General features: G+C 43.1%; 1 protein-coding gene across 1 annotated transcript in view; it reads right to left on the bottom strand.

The window, feature by feature from the left end:
* Positions 1 to 11,024: 11,024 nt before the first annotated feature.
* The window catches only part of grb2a (growth factor receptor-bound protein 2a), a 35,401-nt gene continuing 24,765 nt past the window's right edge, over positions 11,025 to 21,660 (bottom strand). The window contains exons 2-5 of the mRNA XM_020454249.2: positions 21,149 to 21,246; positions 17,180 to 17,302; positions 15,959 to 16,127; positions 11,025 to 14,452 (exon numbers count right to left, since the gene is read on the bottom strand). Coding sequence (XP_020309838.1) covers positions 14,267 to 14,452; positions 15,959 to 16,127; positions 17,180 to 17,302; positions 21,149 to 21,246 — 576 coding nt within the window. The 3' untranslated portion in view covers positions 11,025 to 14,266. The remainder of the gene's footprint in view (positions 14,453 to 15,958; positions 16,128 to 17,179; positions 17,303 to 21,148; positions 21,247 to 21,660) is intronic.

The raw sequence follows: 21,660 nt of genomic DNA on the forward strand, positions 1-21,660 counted from the left end.
CATCTACGTAACATTGCAAAAATCAGAAACTTTCTGTCCAAAAATGATGCAGAAAAATTAATCCATGCTTTTGTCACTTCTAGGTTAGACTACTGCAATGCTCTACTTTCCGGCTACCCGGATAAAGCACTAAATAAACTTCAGTTAGTGCTAAATATGGCTGCTAGAATCCTGACTAGAACCAAAAAATGTGATCATATTACTCCAGTGCTAGCCTCCCTACACTGGCTTCCTGTCAAAGCAAGGGCTGATTTCAAGGTTTTACTGCTAACCTACAAAGCATTACATGGGCTTGCTCCTACCTATCTCTCTGATTTGGTCCTGCCGTACATACCTACACGCACGCTACGGTCACAAGACGCAGGCCTCCTAATTGTCCCTAGAATTCATAAGCAAACAGCTGGAGGCAGGGCTTTCTCCTATAGAGCTCCATTTTTATGGAACGGTCTGCCTACCCATGTCAGAGACGCAAACTCGGTCTCAACCGAGTCTTTACTGAAGACTCATCTCTTCAGTGGGTCATATGATTGAGTGTAGTCTGGCCCAGGAGTGGGAAGGTGAAAGGAAAGGCTCTGGAGCAACGAACCGCCCTTGCTGTCTCTGCCTGGCCAGTTCCCCTCTTTCCACTGGGATTCTCTGCCTCTAACCCTATTACAGGGGCTGAGTCACTGGCTTACTGGGGCTCTCTCATGCCGTCCCTGGAAGGGGTGCGTCACCTGAGTGGGTTGATTCACTGATGTGGTCATCCTGTCTGGGTTGGTGCCCCCCCTTGGGTTGTGCCATGGTGGAGATCTTTGTGGGCTATACTCAGCCTTGTCTCAGGATGGTAGGTTGGTGGTTGAAGATATCCCTCTAGTGGTGTGGGGGCTGTGCTTTGGCAAAGTGGGTGGGGTTATATCCTTCCTGTTTGGCCCTGTCCGGGGGTGTCCTCGGATGGGGCCACAGTGTCTCCTGACCCCTCCTGTCTCAGCCTCCAGTATTTATGCTGCAGTAGTTTATGTGTCGGGGGGCTAGGGTCAGTTTGTTATATCTGGAGTACTTCTCCTGTCCTATTCGGTGTCCTGTGTGAATCGAAGTGTGCGTTCTCTAATTCTCTCCTTCTCTCTTTCTTTCTCTCTCTCGGAGGAGGACTTGAGCCCTAGGACCATGCCCCAGGACTACCTGACATGATGACTCCTTGCTGTCCCCAGTCCACCTGGCCGTGCTGCTGCTCCAGTTTCAACTGTTCTGCCTTATTATTATTCGACCATGCTGGTCATTTATGAACATTTGAACATCTTGGCCATGTTCTGTTATAATCTCCACCCGGCACAGCCAGAAGAGGACTGGCCACCCCACATAGCCTGGTTCCTCTCTAGGTTTCTTCCTAGGTTTTGGCCTTTCTAGGGAGTTTTTCCTAGCCACCGTGCTTCTACACCTGCATTGCTTGCTGTTTGGGGTTTTAGGCTGGGTTTCTGTACAGCACTTTGAGATATCAGCTGATGTACGAAGGGCTATATAAATACATTTGATTTGATTTGATTCTCTAGTCTGTATGGGAAACAAACTTTAATATGACTATATGATAGGCATAAACCAAACTGTAAACAAAACAACAAAGTCATTTCTAACATGACACATGTTTTTGTTGTTGCTAGAATCTCTTGTACCCAGAATATAAGCTTGTTTTACTTCAATGTTTGTAAACACACACTGCATAGCCTCAAAACATGGTTAAAACTATAATGTTGATATCATGGATGGTCAGTCCTTGCATCCATAGCTCTGTCTATGAATCTGAGAGTGGTTACATTTCTCCAGGCCCACCCCTCAGCTTCTTATCAAAACAGAGGCGGGTTGGCCGCTCGGTTATTGTTTTAACTAAAGATTCAAGCTTTAACGGTTTCAGTTTCAAAATGTTAACCAAACCGTTTTACAAAATAAAATATTCACGGAATGTCTAAAAATGACCGATTCAAATTGTGAACCAAAATCGGAGAAGGCTACTCTAGTGAATTACGACATCTTCATTTATAAGACTTGATTAAAAGGTAAGAAAATAAACATATGCTTGATTATACAAAATCAAATCAAAAATATTTAACGCAAATCAGTCAAGATAAACCTGATAATAACACATCCCTACAAGAAATGGCCTCCATGGTGAGGATTGTTGGAACACCTGTATGCTGTGTTGAGGAACGAACAAGTACCCTTCTGAAGTCTTTCAATGGAGTTTATTCCTCAAAGGAATGATGAAAATTATTAACAATGTCAGAAGAAGAAAAAAACAGAACATCTCCAGTCCCGTTTTCTGGGAAATGTGTCGTTCAGCACAAACCGGTCCTCAACGTAGCAAACGTTATATCGAACTGAACGTACCCCGGGTAACACTTTCCGCCAAAATGACGCCGCATTTATTTACGAGGACTCTAACGTTACTTCGTCTTTCAAAGGTTGACCAATATGATCTAACGTCAAAAACAGTGGCCACTATGTGATATTATTTCTTAGATCTGATTAACAATCTAATCACTTAATCAGAAGAGTTTACGAAAGTCTGATTTTTCTAATTGAAGCACGCCTGGCCATTGTAGGCCGGCTACAAGTGGGTCTACATCCACCCCACTAGAGCAGAAGTTGTCATCTTTGCTGTCATCTCTCGTGGACATACGGTATCTACATAAACATAGCTAGTACCGTAGAGCAGCTGACCTGAGCTAATAAGGCAAATGGAGCCACGTTTTTCGAAGATGGATATGTGAAGAGGATGCTTGTCAACACTACAGCTGGAGGAGAGTAATTTAGTGCTTATCAAGGCAGAGTTATTGTCATCAATGAAAACAAGAGAAGCGCCTCGTGTTGCCCGGGTGGCTCTCTCCTTGCTGCAATGCGCATCTGTGTGGTCAGTGTAGAGGGGCACTGCAACCAGAACGTGTCACACAAGAACATCCCTCCTGAGGACACGGGTACAGACAGACTTCAGTCATGGCACAGGCCAACTAAAGTGTCCAAGTAAGCAACAAAGCTGAGTGACATTGTATGATGACCATGATGTGGCACTAGGATTGGATGGAACAGATAACAGCTTCAAACTTCTTCGCTGTGATCAGGAGGAAAACGAAGCACACGAAGTTAGCTGACAACCTAACAAACCCAATCCTGTTCACAACCATACACACAGACCTTGGTAAAGAGCATGAACAGGATGCATTCAAAGCCCTTAGCCCACATTACAAGGTGAAGAACTCCGGGCCTAGTGGTGCACACACCATCTCCCTTCCTGGCTGCTTCCCCAGATGGGATCGTGGTGGAAGGAGATGAAGATGCACCTGTGGGACATGAGATGCAGCTCAAAATTCAGGAATATCCACCTAAAAGATGCAGCAAGACTTGACAAGAGTTTCGTCAGCTGTAGTAGATTCAGATGACCAGCTCGGATTGAGTTCGAAACATCCGTACTACTATTGAGTAATGGGGCAAGTGGCCATTATGGGAACACATTGATGCGACGTGGTGCTCCAGACAGAGAGGAATGGAGATGTGTCGAGTTCTGTTTGGTGATCGTCTATGGCAGGACTGCGTGCTCCCTTTTGGAGAGGTTCTGTTTCTTACATACGGTATGTTGCTCACCAAGAAATCATGACTGAGGAGTCACATAAAAGTCATACTTTTACCCAGGAATATCTAAGTCTCTTTTTTTTTGTTGCCTGCACCTTGACACAAATTTGTTGATGAGCACTTCCTCACTCTTCCTGCTTCTGACGTATAGTACATACATTAGCCGGATATCATCTCATGATGTGAGGGAGGCAAAAAAGAAACAAAAAAATGTGGCGTTTTACTAACCAAACGACACTTCGTACGCTTAGATGGTAAAAGGAAGCGGTCTCTTCAGCTTTCTATGTTTCTTCTGCATGTTGTATACGCTACGTGTACCCACAGAGTTGTTTCATCTGTTAATATTGGTCTGGTTTCTTCAGCTTTCAATCGAAATACTACTTTTGTCCAAGGCCTAATAAAGCTATTCTATCTTGTTTCATGAGTGACTGACTTGTGTGAATTAATAGCAGTCCAGCTGCCGTGGATGTAGCTTGATTGTGTCAACAATGGGATATGTTCTACGCTTCTTTCACCTGTGAATGTGAATGAGCAACAGACATGTCTGAGGCTCAACAGCGGCTGGCTTTATTCACAGTCTTATGTTCTGGTTCAGAATGGGAGTGACATGCAGATGAGTACCCCCTTTACACTAGGACCCAAATAATCAAACTCACGTCATATACAGTGTTAGTGTTTATGATCACTATGGTTGATGTACAGTTACAAGGTGACATGGCTTCCTACCCCGGGTTTCTCAAAAACAGAATGAACCGAAGGAGTCTATTGTGAGGGAAATTGGCAGCAGAACACAAATCTGAATGCACGCATGACTCCTCTTTAATGCACACCAAAATTACGACCTGTTTCTATGAATTACCCGTTGGAAGCCTAACATTGTAAGATCGAATTTCATAACTTAACTAGTCATGTTGGCAATAGGACAGACTATCAAATGATGCCCACCTGACCCAGATTGCGATTTATAATGGTATGTTTTTGGATTGCTTAAACAACAGCAATTGTGTGATGGCGAGGATGCAGGGCTGTGTTCCAAACACAACAACTACAAGTGTGCTTGTTCTAGTTCCTCAACGGCACAGGTAGGAGAGCTCAAAAAAGCACCTTATAGTTGAAGACTTCTTTGAGTTATAAAAGTGTATTGAAATTACTTAGGAACTGTGAATACTTTGGAGAGGGGTGGGGCCACTTGGAAGAGGTGAAAAAATTATTGTTGTCTATCAACAATGACAAGCCACCAGGGTCTGACAATCTAGATGGAAAATTACTGAGGATAATAGCAGACGATATTGCCACTCCTATTTGCCACATCTTCAATTTAAGCCTACTTGAGAGTGTGTGCCCTCAGGCCTGGAGGGAAGCTAAAGTCATTCCACTACCCAAGAATAGTAAAGCCCCCTTTACTGGCTCAAATAGCCGACCAATCAGCCTGTTACGAACCGTTAGTAAACTTCTGGAAGAAATTGTGTTTGACCAGAAACAATGCTATTTTACAGTAAACAAATTGACAACAGAATTTCAGCATGCTTATAGGGAAAGACACTCAACAAGCACAGCACTTACACAAATGACTGATGATTGGCTGAGAGAAATTGATGATAAAATGATAGTGGGGGCTGTCTTGTTAGAGTTCAGTGCAGCTTTTGACATTATTGATCATAGTCTGCTGATGGAAAAACATGTGTTATGGCTTTACACCTCCTGCTATACTGTGGATAAAGAGTTATCTGTCTAACAGAACACAGAGGCTGTTCTTTAATGGAAGCCTCTCCAACATAATCCAGGTAGAATCAGGAATTCCCCAGGGAATTCCCCAGGTGGCAAGGAATAATTTAGCCCTAAATATTTCTAAAACTAAAAGCATTGTATTTGGAACAAAACACTCACTAAACCCTAAACCTCAACCAAATCTTGAAATAAATAATGTGGAAATTGAGCAAGTTGAGATGACTAAACTGCTTTGAGTAACACTAGATTGTAAACGGTCATGGTCAAAACATATTGATGTAGTAGTAGCTAAAATGGGGAGAAGTCTGTCTATAATAAAGTGATGCTCTGCCTTCTTAACAACACTATCAACAAGGCAGGTCCTACAGGCCCTAGTTTTGTCGCACCTTGACCTTCACAGTCCCCAAGTCCAGAACAGACTATGGGAGGCACACGGTACTACATAGAGCCATGACTACATGGACTACATGGAAAACAGATAAAGACAACACTTTATGGAACAGCGGGGACTGTGAAGCAACACAAACATTGGCACACACACACACACACACAAAGAGGAAAATGTGAATGACCACTACTATACTTTAAATAAACACTAAGATAGTTAGAACATTTAACATACAAAAAAATACTTGCTTGCCCAGAAATCTTGCTCCCCAAAAAATGTGAGCTGTACCTAAATGATATACACTTAAATTGTCTTCCATGTTGATGGTGAGTATATGTTCAAATACACACTTATAACAGATACCTTTTTCTATTTGAAATGTAATGAAATGTCAATTACATACTAATTATTGGACAGGCGAGAGAGAGACCGGAAAGCCAGGAGGCGTGTCCGTGCCAGAAAGACAGCGGCCCGACTTGAACCCAGCGGCCCAGACCACCACACCACGCCAGGCCATTCAAACAAGGGTTGGGGAAACAGTTGGTCAGATGACAACATATGTGCCAGATCTCATTCAGTTCTGAGCACATGCTGATGGGAACTTGCTGCTGGAGAAGTTTTTTTACCCGTTTAATGGCAGGTTCAACATGAATCTGTAGATGAGCAATGCGACGGGTGTCACACATCTCTTGGGCAGTGAACTGAGACTTCCCCCTCACAAATGGTGCTACAGAGACAGACTCCTTTGGAAACAAGTAAGTCCTGGATGTCAAAACTCCGATCCGCCAGTACCCGTCCCCTGCTTCCAGCATGTCCAGTAATCCACTTCCCCCAAAGACCTGTCTGTCAGAGGTTGGCCCCCCATACAGACCAAACATGTACATAACGGAGTCATGAGGTGCAATGCACACTAAGGCCATGGTCATGTTAGTTGAACAAGGTGCAGGACTGTGCGGCAAGCCTGGGTGGCTTTCAATGAAAACCTCTGTGCAGTCTACTATGACTCGACAGTTCGGGTATGTTGTCTTGACTGCGACAGGCATACGCTTCTGTGCAAACTGCAGACTGGGCAGCTGCTTGAAACGATGATACATGATATTGTACCGAAACGCCAAAGCAGTCAGCAACGGTCCCTCCTTAAAAGTCAGATTCGGGGATGAATAAAGGACCAGGAACAGTTCATCCATGGGACCAAGCTGTCTGTGTCTCCCCAACTCTTGGCCCTCTTTTGCCGGCTTCCCTTTGAAAACAGAGCCCCAGTAGTGCAGCTAGCCACTTTGCTTTGGTCGGAGGAAGTCGTAAAAGGTCAGAAAGGTCATGTAGTCCGGTGTAAAACCATATATCACCAGCACTTCCCTGGAATCTCTCTATGGAGAAGGTTTTCCTGTGCAGCTGCCTCTGGAGGTCTTTGATTTTGGCTTCAGCCTTCTCCAGCTCGGCAGTATCTATACAGTTGCCCTCATTTTTCTCACCGACTTCCCTCATTGACGCAACCATCTCTGCTATCTGACAAATAACCAGAATTTGCAATTAGTCACCCGTATGTACTTATTGTTTATGTATTAGGGTATGTATTACTGATAGAGCTGGAGGCAGATACCTAAACATCATTGGCTTCACCTGGAATGCTTTTCCAACAGTCTTGAAGGAGTTCCCACATATGCTGAGCACTTGTTGGCTGCTTTTCCTTCACTCTGCGGTCCAACTCATTCCAAACCATCTCAATCTGGTTGAGGTTAGGTGATTGTGGAGGCCATGTTACTCCATCACTCTCCTTCTTGGTCAAATAGCCCTCACACAGCCTGGAGGTGTGTTAGGACATTGTCCTGTTGAAAAACAAATGATAGTCCCACTAAGTGCAAACCAGATGGGATGGCGTATCGCTGCAGAATGCTGTAGTAGCCATGCTAGTTAAGTGTGCCTTGAATTAAAAATAAATCAGTGTCACCAGCAAAGCACCCCCACACCATCACATCTCCTCCTCCATGCTTCACGGTGGGAACCACACATGCAGAGATAATCCGTTCACCTACTCTGCGTCTCACAAAGACACAGCGGTTGGAACCAAAAATCTAAAATTTGTACTCATCATACCAAAGGACAGATTTCCAATGGTCTAATGTCCATTGCTCGTGTTTCTTGGTCCAAGCAAGTCTCTTCTTATTATTGGTGTCCTTTAGTAGTGGTTTCTTTGCAGAATTTCGACCATGAAGGCCTGATTTATTTAGGCTGCAATTTCTGAGGCTGGTTACTCTAATTAATTAACTTATCCTCTGCAACAGATGTAACTCTGGGTCTTCCTTTTCTGTAGCGGTCCTCATGAGAGCCAGTTTCATCATAGCACTTTATGGGTTTTGAGACTGCACTTGAAGAAACTTTCAAAGTTCTTGAAATGTTCCAGATTGACTGACCTTCATCTCTTAAAGTAATGATGGACTGTCGTTTCTCTTTGCTTATTTGAGCTATTCTTGCCATAATATGGACTTGGTCTTTTACCAAATAGGGATATTTTCTGTTTACCACCCCTAACTTGTCACAACACAACTGATTGGCTCAAATGCATTAAGGAAAGAAATTCCATAAATGAACTTTTAACAATTGAAATGCATTCCAGGTGACTACCTCATGAAGCTGGTTGAGAGAATGCCAAGAGTGTGCAAAGCTGTCATCAAGGCAAAGGGTGGCTTCTTTGAAGAATCTCAAATAAAACATGTTTTTGTTTAAAACTTTTTTGGTTACTACATGATTCCATATGTGTTATTTCATAGTTTTGATGTCTTCACTATTATTCTACAATGTAGAAAATAGTCAAAATATAGAAAAACCCTGGAATGAGTAGGTGTATCCAAACTTTTGACTAGTACTGTATATGTGTTTTATTCAGATTTTCCAGCTGCACCCTCAGCACCCCTTCTTTCCGCAGATTGATGCTGGTGACATGCGGTGTGTCCTCTTGCGAGATAGGGTGTAGTGTTTTTTTGGCTAGGGGTGCACAAAAACACAAGATTCATAATATGTTATATTTTTACAGTTTTTAGAATAGGTTTCACTTAATTAGTTACCAGTTAAATATTTTCTGTTGTCGCTGTGGTTGGTGTTGTTTTTGTACTGTAATTGTTGTATTGCCAGCAGATGGCGCTAATAACACAGTATATAATCTATGACCACCTGCCGGACTTACTAGAAAGAGCCAGAGTACCAAAGCCTCACAAGAACAAAACGCTAGATAGGGCCATTCGGTCATTCATTATGCAAGTATGGTATGGGTACCATGATGCAAATGCATGTACATCATAGATAGACAGCATGTCACATTTACACTATAGTTGACTACTAGAGCACTGGACTAGACCAACATTCACTTCTCTCCTGTCTAGGTGAGTAACTTCCCACGGATCCTCCTCCCTGTGAACACACTGAGCGGGGGTGTGCCAATGTGTGAAAGAACAGCACAGTCTAACAGACACAGATCAAAACCTCAGATTAGATTAGAGCAGACAAAGAAACCAGTGTGAGACAACGGAAGGGGTTTTGCATGTGTTTCAGACAGGAAGTTCATGTCAGGGAGAAGTGGTTCCTCCACCCGAAACACTGACTTTGATCTGGAGATGGGTCACATGTATGACTGACAGCAGGATGGGTGAGACAACCCCTCCCAAACCAGAGAGAGACAATCTCTATTACATACATACACTCCAGGTAGAGGCAGGGGCGTGTATTCATGGATGCCAAGGGAAGCCAGGCTTCCCGGCAAAAATGTGCCAAGAATAAAAACATACAAAACAATGTATCTTTCGTCTCCCCGTGTTTCATCAATTTCCTTCAATTCGCAAGAGGCTGAATGTATCTCACTGGAGAAAGCATCCAAACGTATCTATCTGATGCTGTCTGGTCAAAAAGAGTGACATTGTTGCCGCCAGTAGCATTGAATGCAAGGGAAGCCAACGACCATTTGGCCTCCCTTGATAATAATTTAAAAAAAGAATAGCCAAATCAGTGTTGAGCTAAACTGAGTGAGCTCAGCTGTGATTGGTCCTGGTGCACCAAAAGAAAGTGTCAAGGGAAGCCAGTGTCATAGACTGTTGAGGCAACAATTAAGAAGATGGCGGAAGTAGGGTGAGTCAACATGTTTCTTCTACTTGCACGCACGCACACACACACATACCAAACACACACAAATCAATATCATGGACAGCCACATATTTAGCTTACGTTGATTGGACTAAAACGTTTTGGGTATCTTTTAGTTGCCACTCGATTAGACTAAGCAGAGGTGATTAGTTGATGTTGAAATGGTTCTGGAATAGTGAAGGCAGCTCCTGTTTTCATTGCGAATTGCAGTAACTCTGTGGTTCTAAATCAATAGTTGTTTAGTAGTCTGAAAATGTTGGAAACATTACCTTGCTGTAAGTCATGTAACGGTTTGTTACATGTAAAATGGTTTGTGGACTTCACAGGACAGATGTTGCTCTCCGGTTTTGTAAGGAAACAAAAAGGTGTGGTTGAATGTATTCTGCTACTATGTCTTCTTACAGTCTCAGCCTTAGTTCATATGCCTTGACATTGATCTGTAGGCCTAACAGGTTATAGAACAAACAACGCGATTATCACAGAACCATTTTTTTTTTTTTTTAACTGGCTTGGCATCCCCGGTGATTTTATCCACACAACGCTACTGGGTAGAGGGAGCCTATGGGCCCGTATTTATAAAGCTTCTCAGCGTTGGAGTGCTGATCTAGGATCAGCCCCCCCCCCCCCACTGTCCATTTGATCATATCTAAAAGGCTATACTGACCCTATATCAGACTGTCTGGCTGTGAACACATATCTAGGATAAGACAACTTAGACTAGTTCTAATAGTAACCATTTGTGGGTACAGGTCAAACTGATCTTGGGCATATTTTCTGACTACTTATGTCACCCAGTTAATCAGCATCTTTCTCTTTTGAAACATTGTGTCACAGTTTTTGGTGTTGAGTGTAACCAAACATGACCCATGATAAGAGCCCACATCCAATCTGCTACATTGCTCCTCCATGCTCTCTGTAGGAACTCTCTCTGTTGTGCTCAAGTGGAGAAATAGTGGAGTAACCATAGAGATACAGGGCCAGTTTCCCCAGATGAAGCCTAGTCCTGGATTTAAAAGCATTCTCAAATGGAGAATCTACATTGAAAAAAAACTGTTTTGAATGGCCCATAATGTTCTCATTTCTATGCGTAAAACTTCCTCATAAGAAAATGTGCATTGTTCTAATCTGAAACATACAGTACGCACGACAGCAAGAAGTAACCAACGTCACAACAGTATCTTCTTCATAGTGATCGTTTTATTATTCTGTCGTCGTCTATCTACGTTCAAAGGAAATCAAATGCTGTGACAGACATCAGGGGACATCATCCTCCAGTTTGAAAACGGAAATGTAAAAAAAAAAATGTTTTTAATACGTGCACATCATGAAATGACATAAAAGGAACCATGTCAGATAGACATAAAGACTTTCCAGCAGAATGTAAACAATCACATCGTCTTAGCTGTCTACCACTGTATGATACCACTCTGGAATAACGCAAGTCAGACGGCTGCAATTGAGTGAACGAGGAAATAAACCATAGAAGGATACTGGTAGCAGACTGGAGACTATTGTCACCGAAGTGAAACAATAGTGAGTGCTGAGTGCAGCGTTGTGTCTTATTTAACTCGGCTTAATGAATGGTACACTTGCAAACGGCCTTCACACTGTAATGGCTGGCTGAGGAGAGTGTAAATATTGACCACAGGAGAGTGCAAGGCTGTCCAGGAACCTAGAGACAGCGTAATTAAACAACATTTTGGACTATTTATCAGGCCCCTTGAGAGCAGCGGAATCCACCGTCTGGTAGTGTCAACTAGCCTGGTAGAACAGACTGAATGCTGTTCAATCTGGTTCAACCAGGCTAAGAGTCAACCAATAGGGTACCAGTCTCAACTCTATACCTGCAGAAACATTGACCCTTGCAATCGCATAAGGTCTACGTCCAGGAATTTTCCCTGAACACGTGACATGACTTGGAAATTCTCCAGATCAGATGGTCAGGAAACTTCAGGGTCATACATGTCATATGATTGGCTGAGAATACAGACACACCTGAAGAAGTAAATATATTTTTTTACATAATGTGACATACTGAACTTTGAATGGGGGGGGGGGGGGGGGGCTTGCAACAACAGCAAGGTGACACACAGCCAGGCTACAGTTCATAGACAAACCACGTAAGCAAGGTTTCTCGCGCCCTTGCATTTTCAAACACCTGCAAGTCAATCGTAGTATCAGTTCATAGGAATGGCTCATTGCAGTTCATTGCAGGCTAGAAATACCATTGAAAAAACTTGCATGGTCCACTTCCTGCATATTCCCTTCAGACCTGCCTCTGTGTATTTCAGCCATTTTACTTCAACAAACCATAAAGCATATTCGAGTAGTTTTTCAAATCAATGAGTGTAGATAGGGAATAACAAGCAGAGTGGAGGAGAGATAATATGAAATTCCTTGGATTGGAGGTCCTCCTCAAGATTCTCAAAAAAGTCCAAAGTAGAGAGTTGTGGACAAAGCTCAATAGAGGTCAATGACCCCACCCAGGACGCTTGTCGTCCTGATCTACAGTCAGTTTGTCAGCATCATTGGTCCTTTAATCGTTTTATCAAGATGGAGGATTCCATTCTGCCTCCGTCACATGCAGACACTGACTGAAGGATAGATACTGAAGATGTTGCCCAGATCAAGCACTTTATGTCCCCTCTTTCAGGAAACGCTAAACTACCTTTTCGGTGACTTCTTTTCGCCCGCTAGCAAAAATGTCCCCCTTTAGACGCAACCAAACCGACAGATCATGTGTTCGCATCTAAATCGCATAGAATTCCAAAAGCCCTTTTGATACGTCCCATAAGCAGACAAAACAAGACTTTGTCATACGCATTGTCCTTCTGTTAAACATAGATCCACACTGCACATTTACATCAAACCATTTAGTCATTTCTCAAGGGAAACACTACATAACAACACCCTCTGGCACAAAACATGTTCCTCTTTCATCGAATTTTCAAACTTGAAAGTGAGACAGAAGAGACTGCAGAGCTGAGATGGGTTTAGAGATTCAGACTGGGGTTTCCATAAGGTATCCCCAACCAATGGCCGGCATGTGTGGAGTATGGAGACATTGTATTGGTCACCGTATCTCTGTGATCTGCTGCTTAAAAAACGCTCATTGGTCAACCTGGAGAGACAAAAAAACACCAGAGATGGAAAAGGCACTACCCAACTTCCACAAACGCAGGGTGAAATCAGTGTGTAGCGCGCTCATCTGTACACTATTCAACACCTTCTTTCATAGAACTAATAAGGATACTGCCGTTTCAACCCAGTCAACCACTAGCAATCTCCATAAAGAACCCATTCAACCCAATTTAGCTACATTTAGGTCATATTGAATCAGCCCCATCATCAGTTAAGTCTATTGATTGCGGATGGACTTAACTCTATACCATTGTCTCTGATTTTATTGAGAAAGATGGCTACATTTAAGAATGCAGAAAGCGCCTACATGTCTAAACGGGTAAAAAAGGACACAATTTGTTCCAGCTGATAGCCGCGCTTCCGCTTTCATACCAGAACAAAGTAGAAATCCTTTTCCAAATTAGATTTCCACCTTAAATATTCTTCCTGTATTGAATAACTCCCGATCACATAAAAACCATTTAGCTTGTCGTCTCAGAGACTGTGCATGATCTGGATCATATTAATTAGTGCACACAGTTTCAAAACGTAACAAAACGTTTTGCTACGAAAAACTCAAATTAGTGTTTCTTATTCCGTTCAGGTAGTTCCCTCTCTGTTTGGATCTGTTTCCTTCCATTTGGTACCAAATGAATATGATCCTAGAAAATGACAATATGTAGGCCTACAAATAGGGAAGAAATCAAGTAAATTAATGGAAAAACCCCCACACTAAAACAGGCTCAAACTACAAATATTTATAGATATACATACACATTGATAACAATAGAATTTCTCTCCAGTCCATGGTCCTTCTCTGAGAGCCCAAAGCTGGGTTGATATGAATAACACACGAGACTAGAGTCTTTGGGTCTCTGACATCTTCTTCATTGTCTTTGTCTAATAGACTGAAACATAGAATGGTGATGTCATGCGTAAAGAAAGAAAACAGAAGGTATAGGAAGGGAGGCCGATGCCGGAGTCGAGCTATAGCCGGATCCCTTGTGTTTGTTTTTTTTACTCCAAGTTAGGTTCCTTTGCAATGCATCTCTGTTCCGTGTGTCTCCCTCATTGCATCAAAGAATCCACAGTCAACTGTAGAGTCTGAGTAATGAAATCTGCCTCTCGCTCGGTCTTTGCAGGGTTTTTGCTCCACTTCCCATTCTTCCATTCCTCATTTAGGTCTGTGTTTCTGAAGTGTCCCTCAAAGTCCTGAGGGGGTGTAAATGGGCCAATGGGGGGGACCATGTCATTATTCATTTAGCCAGTCAAATGTTTTGGTTGACGGACGTGACATGATCACATGTTTTGGTTGACTGGCGTGACGTAGTTGCGCGGGAACATGCCCGTCTGGCCGTGGCAAGCGCCTTTCCACCAGTTGGGGTCGGAGTTGTCCAGGACCTGGATGAAGTCGCCGCGTCGGAAGCCCAGCTCGCCGTCCTCCTGAGGGTCAAAGTCAAACAGCGCCTGTACGTACGTTGAATGCTGGAGAGACGAGATGAGAAACACATGGGTTAGAATACGTGATGAGGGTAGTCGGGCAGGTTAGCCAAGACATAGTCATGGATCATGTTCATTAGGGCACGCAACAGATAATGTTTTAAAACGCTTTGCAACAGAATAGGAAATTAAGTGTTTAGTTTTGGTCTGTGTAGTAGACCCTCTGTTAAAGTCAGTTTTCTTCTGTTTGGTGCCTAATGAACATGACCCTTTTTTCCAACTTCCTATTGTACTTCTACTTGTATATTTGTCTCATAACCAACATGGAGACCATAGTGAATTAAGCTATTTGCCTGCAAATTTGCTTGGTGAACTGTAGTTCACTGGTAATCGGCTAAGCTGTGTTTTGCATGATTGCTTAGATGAGATTACGTGACGCAATCTCATTAAATGATTGTCAGAGATGAGGATTTCCCTGGTATTCCGTATGATGTGCAGCGCTGTGTATACATACATTACCATCAGAAAGTATTCACACCCCTCGACTTTCTCCATATTTTGTTGTGTTACAGCCTCAATTTAAAATATATTAAATTGAGATGTTTTTTTTGTCCACACAATACCCCATAATGTTAAAAAAATGAAAAGCTAAAATGTCTTGAGTCAATAAGTATTCAACCCCTTTGTTACGGCAAGCCTAAATAGGTTCAGGAGTAAACATTTGCTTAACAAGGCACATGTACTCACTCTGGGTGCAATAATAGTGTTTTGTTTTATGACTAGGTTCCTCAGTCAAGTAGTGAATTTCAAACACAGATTCAACCACAAAGACCGGGGAGGTTTTCCTATGCTCTGCATATTGGAAGATTGGCCAAGTTACAGTATTCACTTAAATCTATGACAAAACCTGAAAATGGTTGCCTAGCAAAGACCAACCACCACCAAGATCTTGAAGAATTTTGAAAACAATAATTGGCAAATGTTGCACAATCCAGGTGTGAAAAGCTCTTTACAGACTTACCCAGAAAGACTTCCAGCTGTCATCGCTGTCAAAAGTGCTTCTACAAAGTATTGACTCAGGGGTGTCAATACCTATGTAAACGAGATATTTCTGTACTTCATTTTGAACACATTTGCAAACATTTCTAAAAACATGTTTTCACTTTGTCAAGATGGGGTAGTGTGTGTAGATGAGTGAGGATTTTTATTAATGTAATACACTTTTAAATTCAGGCTCTAACAACAAAATGTGGAATAAGTCAAGGGGTGTGAGTACTTTCTGAAGGCACTGTACATGTGTGTGTGTGTGTGTGTGTACGTACATGTATTTGTGTGTGTGTATTGGGGGGAGGGGGGCGAACGACGAGGATGAGAAGAAGCAGAAGCAGAAGAGGGAGATAAGGACAGAATAAACAGAACATTTGTGATTACTGATAAGGTAAAAGGAGGAGTCATTTAGGAGAAAAGTGGCTTTTCGAAAGTAATAAAAAAGGGAAAACAGATATGATCGATGAGGGTCCCCTGTGTGTGTGTGTGTGTGTCTCCCCTCACCTGTGGGACCTGCTCGATGTCCCTGAGGAAGATGGGCTGGTTGCGGGACACAGAGGTGGAACGGTGGTAGTCCACCAGAGAGTTGAGAGAGTTGAACTTGACCACCCACAGGAAGTACTTCCCAGCCCCGTCACGCAGGACCTTGAAGTGCTGCACGTCATTACCAAACCTGGGGAGAGGTAGCATAGATCTAGAAGTGACTGGTTAAGATTAAACAAGGTGACCGTCCTACTACTTCCATCAGTCCAACCGTTTCAGATCTGTGATTACCAAACCTGTGGTGGAGGAGAAGAGGGAGATAAGTATAGAATAAAACAGAAAGTGAGTGTTGACATTTACCGTGGTAACCAACTGAGAACAGCAGTCAAAACACTGTTAAGTCTACATCACGTGGGCAATCGTTTCATAACCATCTGTGTCAGCACTTTCATGAATGATTTAAGCCCAGATGGCCCAGTTTCCTTCTCCCCGCGTGATACCATGAGTTTGGGATTTTGACACAGAAGATATACTTCATTAGATTGCATTATACAGGGACAGTTGTTTGGTACACAGCTGTGATACTAGGACAGTGCAACTGTAGCAGTAGCGACAAGAATAATATACTATCACCTACTGTAAGTGCTGAACTGGAGTCTGTGTCCACAATGGCACCCTATTCTCTATAGAGTGTACAACTTTTGGCCTGGACAAAGGGAATAAGGTTCCATTTCTCACACACACACTTACTTACTGCAGACACAGCCTGGGACTAGGGAAAGTGCCAGCTTGCAAAGCTTTGATAACAGGCAGCAGCGCCCACACCGGAGCTATCTGACAGAGACCAAAGTGCTTTAGTAGCAGATAACTGTTGGTTAGCCCCAGGTGAGTCAGAGATGACACAGCCAATTAACTTGATATGGATCTGTAGATCTGCACAGCGACTTTACATAAAGACTAGAGCGGGAACAGGGTGGTCAGTCACTGACTTAGAACAGTCAGCACTTGTCAGGTCAAGCTGGCTAGACGCCACCCTCGCAAACCAAGATGGGAGCTGTGCTTAAAGAAAGAAAGCACTTTGCACAGAGTTAGAAAAATAATTAAAAGAAGGACTGATATTGGAGAAAAGTGAATATTTGAAAGGAATAAAAAAGGGGAAAGGGATATGATCGGTTGATGAGTTATACAATGATTGAACTGAAATAAAGGTTCAATAAAACTGAGTGTGTGCGTGTGACATACTTGACAGAGAGGGAGAAGTCTCCCGGTGCGCTCTCCGACTCTCGGATGAGGAAGGCCCCATCATGCCTTTGTTTGTTCAGCATCTCCTCTGCCTTCGCCCGGGGGATCTTACCATAGAACCACCTGGGACACAACAACAAATCAGAACAAAAAAACACTTATAACTCATTAAAAATGATATAAAAACAAGTTGTAAGTAATAAGTGCTGTTTTACTGCAAATGAAGAAGAAGAAAAATAGTGCTGGCAAAACTGGTTGAAATGACATTGTTTCAACCTGCCCTACCAAGCTGGGTGGTTTTTCCTTCATTTGTAGGAAAAGCAGCACTTAACAGAATTTGATTGTGGTGTGGTTGTGACGGGTAGCTAGTTAACATTGACCTTTTGAGTAACATCAAAGCGTAGGGTCATAGGCGTGACTCAATGTCATGGAAACATGGCCTTAAGCAGAGCTTGACCTCAAACCTGACCACTGTTATTGACAGTTGTAGTGTCTGTGGGGGAGGAGTGAGTGAAGTGCATAGCGACCAATAACACTACTAAACAATGATGTCAAAATCAGAATATCGCATCTATTTTGCATGCCAAATAGAATGAAATCAAGTGAGCACCGATGGGCCATTTAATTTTGTATTTTTGCATTTGTCCTAGTAGGTTGTAATTACAGGGAGGTTCCTGGTCTGATAAAAGAGCTGGTGGAGCCTTGGGCCGAGACAATGACAACTGTGTGCTGCCATGCCAACCGCACCTGCTACCTACTCCTCTGGCTCTGACTGTCTGGCTCTTACTGGTGCCCAACACCAGCGGTCAGTCATCAACACCCATGAATACGCCATACACAGTGTGTGTCACTGTGTGTGTGTGTGTGTTTGCGCATGGGTGTAGTGTGAGATGGTGTGTGGGACCTCCCTTTCCTTCTGTGACTCGTCAGGTGTGGAATTTTACTGTCTAGATAAAGGTGTTATGTCACAATGTGCCAACAAAGGTGTTGCAACACACGATGTTTGCCTCTATCTCCAGTGAAAGCATACACACCCTGAGCTTTATCTATATAGCTTAATTTAGCCATATAGCTTAGCCTTACCATATACTGTAGCTTATCATAGCGATAGCATACCCTTGACTTAGCCAATGGCCACAGCCTCTGCAATAGATCATGTCAGTGCAGGTGAGTGCTAGCGCTAAGCCGCTTAGCTTGTTCGTTTGTGAGCTCAGACAACATGACAAAGCCAGAGGACCTGATCAACTCCAGCTGTTCCTCATGAGGGTATGATAATCCAGCCAGGTTTCATATACAGTATCATCATCAGGGCAGAGTCCTCAAACAGTGTCACAAGTCGATAGCCACATACCCACCGGCTAATTTTGCCTGCTGGGTAAAGATGACAGCTACGAGTAGCACAAGTTATCAGTCCATTACATGTGTACACACACATTGACCTCTGGGACATTGGTTTCAACCCACAAGTCTTTAGCAATGCTATTCACACTCAAACAAGCTTAAGGGATGACAGAACTCCAACCCCCTCATCCACAGTGCTCTGATCTCCCTGAGGTAACAGTAACACTGTGTGTAGAGAGATAATGTGGATATCCTCCTATTATCCCGGTCCTTCCTGCTTTGTGGTGGAGTGCTGCTCTTTGATGTGGTCGCACTGACATCCACGGCTACCAGTCTTCCATAAGGGAGTCAAAGCCCTTTACACACCATCGAGCTGAACCAAACTGTTGCGACTTGGCCATCTTCTCCTCACATGATCTTTTCCAGCATGGTAACATCAACCATGGTGGATGTAACCAGGCCAAGGCCAGCCCAATAGTGAAGTGAGTACTGTTTTGTTCTTCATATCCAGCCCCACCATCTGCCTGCCTGCTATCCTGGACCCTCCTCCTCCACCAGCTGCTCCTCTATAGAGCAGGTGATTCCCTCCCTCCTGTATTTAGGCCCAGCTGACCAATCAGTCATAGGATCCTTAAAGCTAATGGACAGTCTCTTCCTGACTGCTATAATAGGGCTCTCTGTATCTGATTGGTTGCGGTGTGAGCCCTCACAGCCCTGAGAGCAGGTGGCGGTGGTGGGGAAAGCGTTCTCACACAGCTGACAACTATACAGGACAGAGCCCCTCTTTGCTACTGTGTGCGTCTGTAGAATATAAAGTACAATCCATCTCTATTTAGTGGCTACCTCAGAATAGGATCCATTTAGTGACCTTTAAGTTTATGTAGAAAGGGCTTCTGTAGGACAGTTACAGTACAATCCATCTCCTATCTGAAAGTTAGAAAAAAGCCCTGTTGCTCAGCTGAAGTCATATTCTTCACAAAATATAGCATGTTAGAAACGGTGCCCCATATTGAAACAATGGGGCCTACAGTGCATACGGAACGTATTCAAGACCCCTTCACCTTGTTACATTACAGCCTTATTCTAAAATGTATTCAATTATATTTTTTCATCAGTCTACACACATTACCCCATAATGACAAACCGAAAGCAGTAAAGATTTGTTTTGCAAATGTATTAAAAATAAAAAAAACTGAAAAACCTTATTTACATAAGTATTCAGACCCTTTGCAGTGGGACTCTAAATTGAGCTCAGGTGCATCCTGTTTCCATTGATCATCTTTGAGATGTTTCTACAACTTGATTGGAGTCCGCCTGTGGTAAATTCAATTGATTGGACATGATTTTGAAAAGGCACACCTGAAAAGGCAGACCGTATTGTGTCAAGGCACAGATCTTGGGAAGGGTACCAAAAAATGTCTGCAGCATTGAAGATCCCCAACAACGCAGTGGCCTCCATTCTTAAATGGAAGAAGTTTGGAACCACCAAGACTCTTCATAGAGCTGGCCGCCCAGCCAAACTGAGCAATCAGAGGAGAAGGGCCTTGGTCAGGGAGGTGACCAAGACTCTGACAGAGCTCTAGAATTCCTCTGTGGAGATGGGAGAACCTTCCAGAAGGACAACCATCTCTGCAGCACTCCATCAATCAGGTGTGCAGCAACGCTCCCCATCCAACCTAACCGAGCTTGAGAGGATCTGCAGAGAAGAATGGAAGAAACTCCCCAAATACAGGTGTGCCAAGCTTGTAGCGTCATACCCAAGAAAACTCGAGGCTGTAATCACTGCCAAAAGGTGCTTCAACAAAGTACTGAGTAAAAGGTCTGAATACATATATTTTTTCCTCTCTAGACATTTGCCAAAATTTCTAAAAAACAATTATTGCTTTTTCATTATGGGGTATTGTGTGTAGATTGAGTGGGGAAAAAAAACTATTTAATCCATTTTAGAATAAGGCTGTAATGTAACAAATTGTGGAAAAAGTAAAAGGAGTTTAAATACTTTCCTAATGCACTGTATCTAGAAAGATCCACATAGGCTATATTGGGCCAGAGGGCGATTGTGGGGGAAAACCTAATAGGTCTGACGCAGCAGAAACAGACTCTGGAATCAGGACTGACGACGCCACATTATGAGGGATTCTGAGTTGCCAAACCGACAACCCTGCGACCACATGGATCTCAGAGGCCTGTAACCCACAAATCAGATCTAGAAAGCAGGGTCGCTTCCAGGCTAGCTTCCAGACCACAGCAGCAACATGAGGAGACCTTTATCCCCCTTATCTTCAGACCAGAGGAGCATTTATCCGAGCCACAGGAGTTTGCTAGAATCTGGTTCCAGTGTCTTCTGAATGGTTCTAACCATGGGAACTAGAGAAGTAAAACTGTCTATGAAGTTACTTTTCTTCCAATATGTAACACAAATAAATGCCCTCTGGAAAAAAGACATTTGACAAACTAGTACTGGAACCAAGATTAGAACCTCACGTTTGATACCCCCATTTTGAGCTCCAGGTTAAACATGAAGTCATTTGGGGGAGGTGAACGCTGCCATTTTGGCTCTCCAGTTTCATGCAGACTTGTGGCAGGCTCCGATAGGGCAACGGGTATCGAAGGTTGCCTCATACTTACGGGTGTCCCTTCATTTCAATGTAGTTCTTGGGGATGAAGCCTTCCTTCCCATTCAGCTCTGCCTTGTACCAGTTCTGGTCGCATTCTTCATTCAAAACCTGAAGACACAAAACAGAGGGAAGAGAGTTGGGTTAAAGAGTATGGTCGTGACAAACATGAAGACCACACTATAAAAACCCACTGACAGAGTGGGTACATGAAAGCCAACGTAATGGTGTGGAAACCATTGGATGAGCTAACAACAAATATTTTTTAAGGAAATATCATGCAGATCCTCTATATTCATGTATCGCCATGTACATACGCTGAGTGAACAAAACATTAGGAACTGCTCTTTCCATGATAGCTTTCAGCTAGATTCACCTGGTCTGTCTATGACCCCTGATTGATGTCACTTGTTAAATCCATTTCAAAATCAGTGTGAATGAAGTGGAGGAGACAGGTTAAAGAAGGATTTTTAAGCCTTAAGACATGAATTGTGTAAGACAAAAGTACCATTGAACAGGGTATGA

This window comes from Oncorhynchus kisutch, linkage group LG20 (genome assembly GCF_002021735.2).
Source record: "Oncorhynchus kisutch isolate 150728-3 linkage group LG20, Okis_V2, whole genome shotgun sequence".
Classification (NCBI taxonomy): Eukaryota; Metazoa; Chordata; class Actinopteri; order Salmoniformes; family Salmonidae; genus Oncorhynchus; species Oncorhynchus kisutch.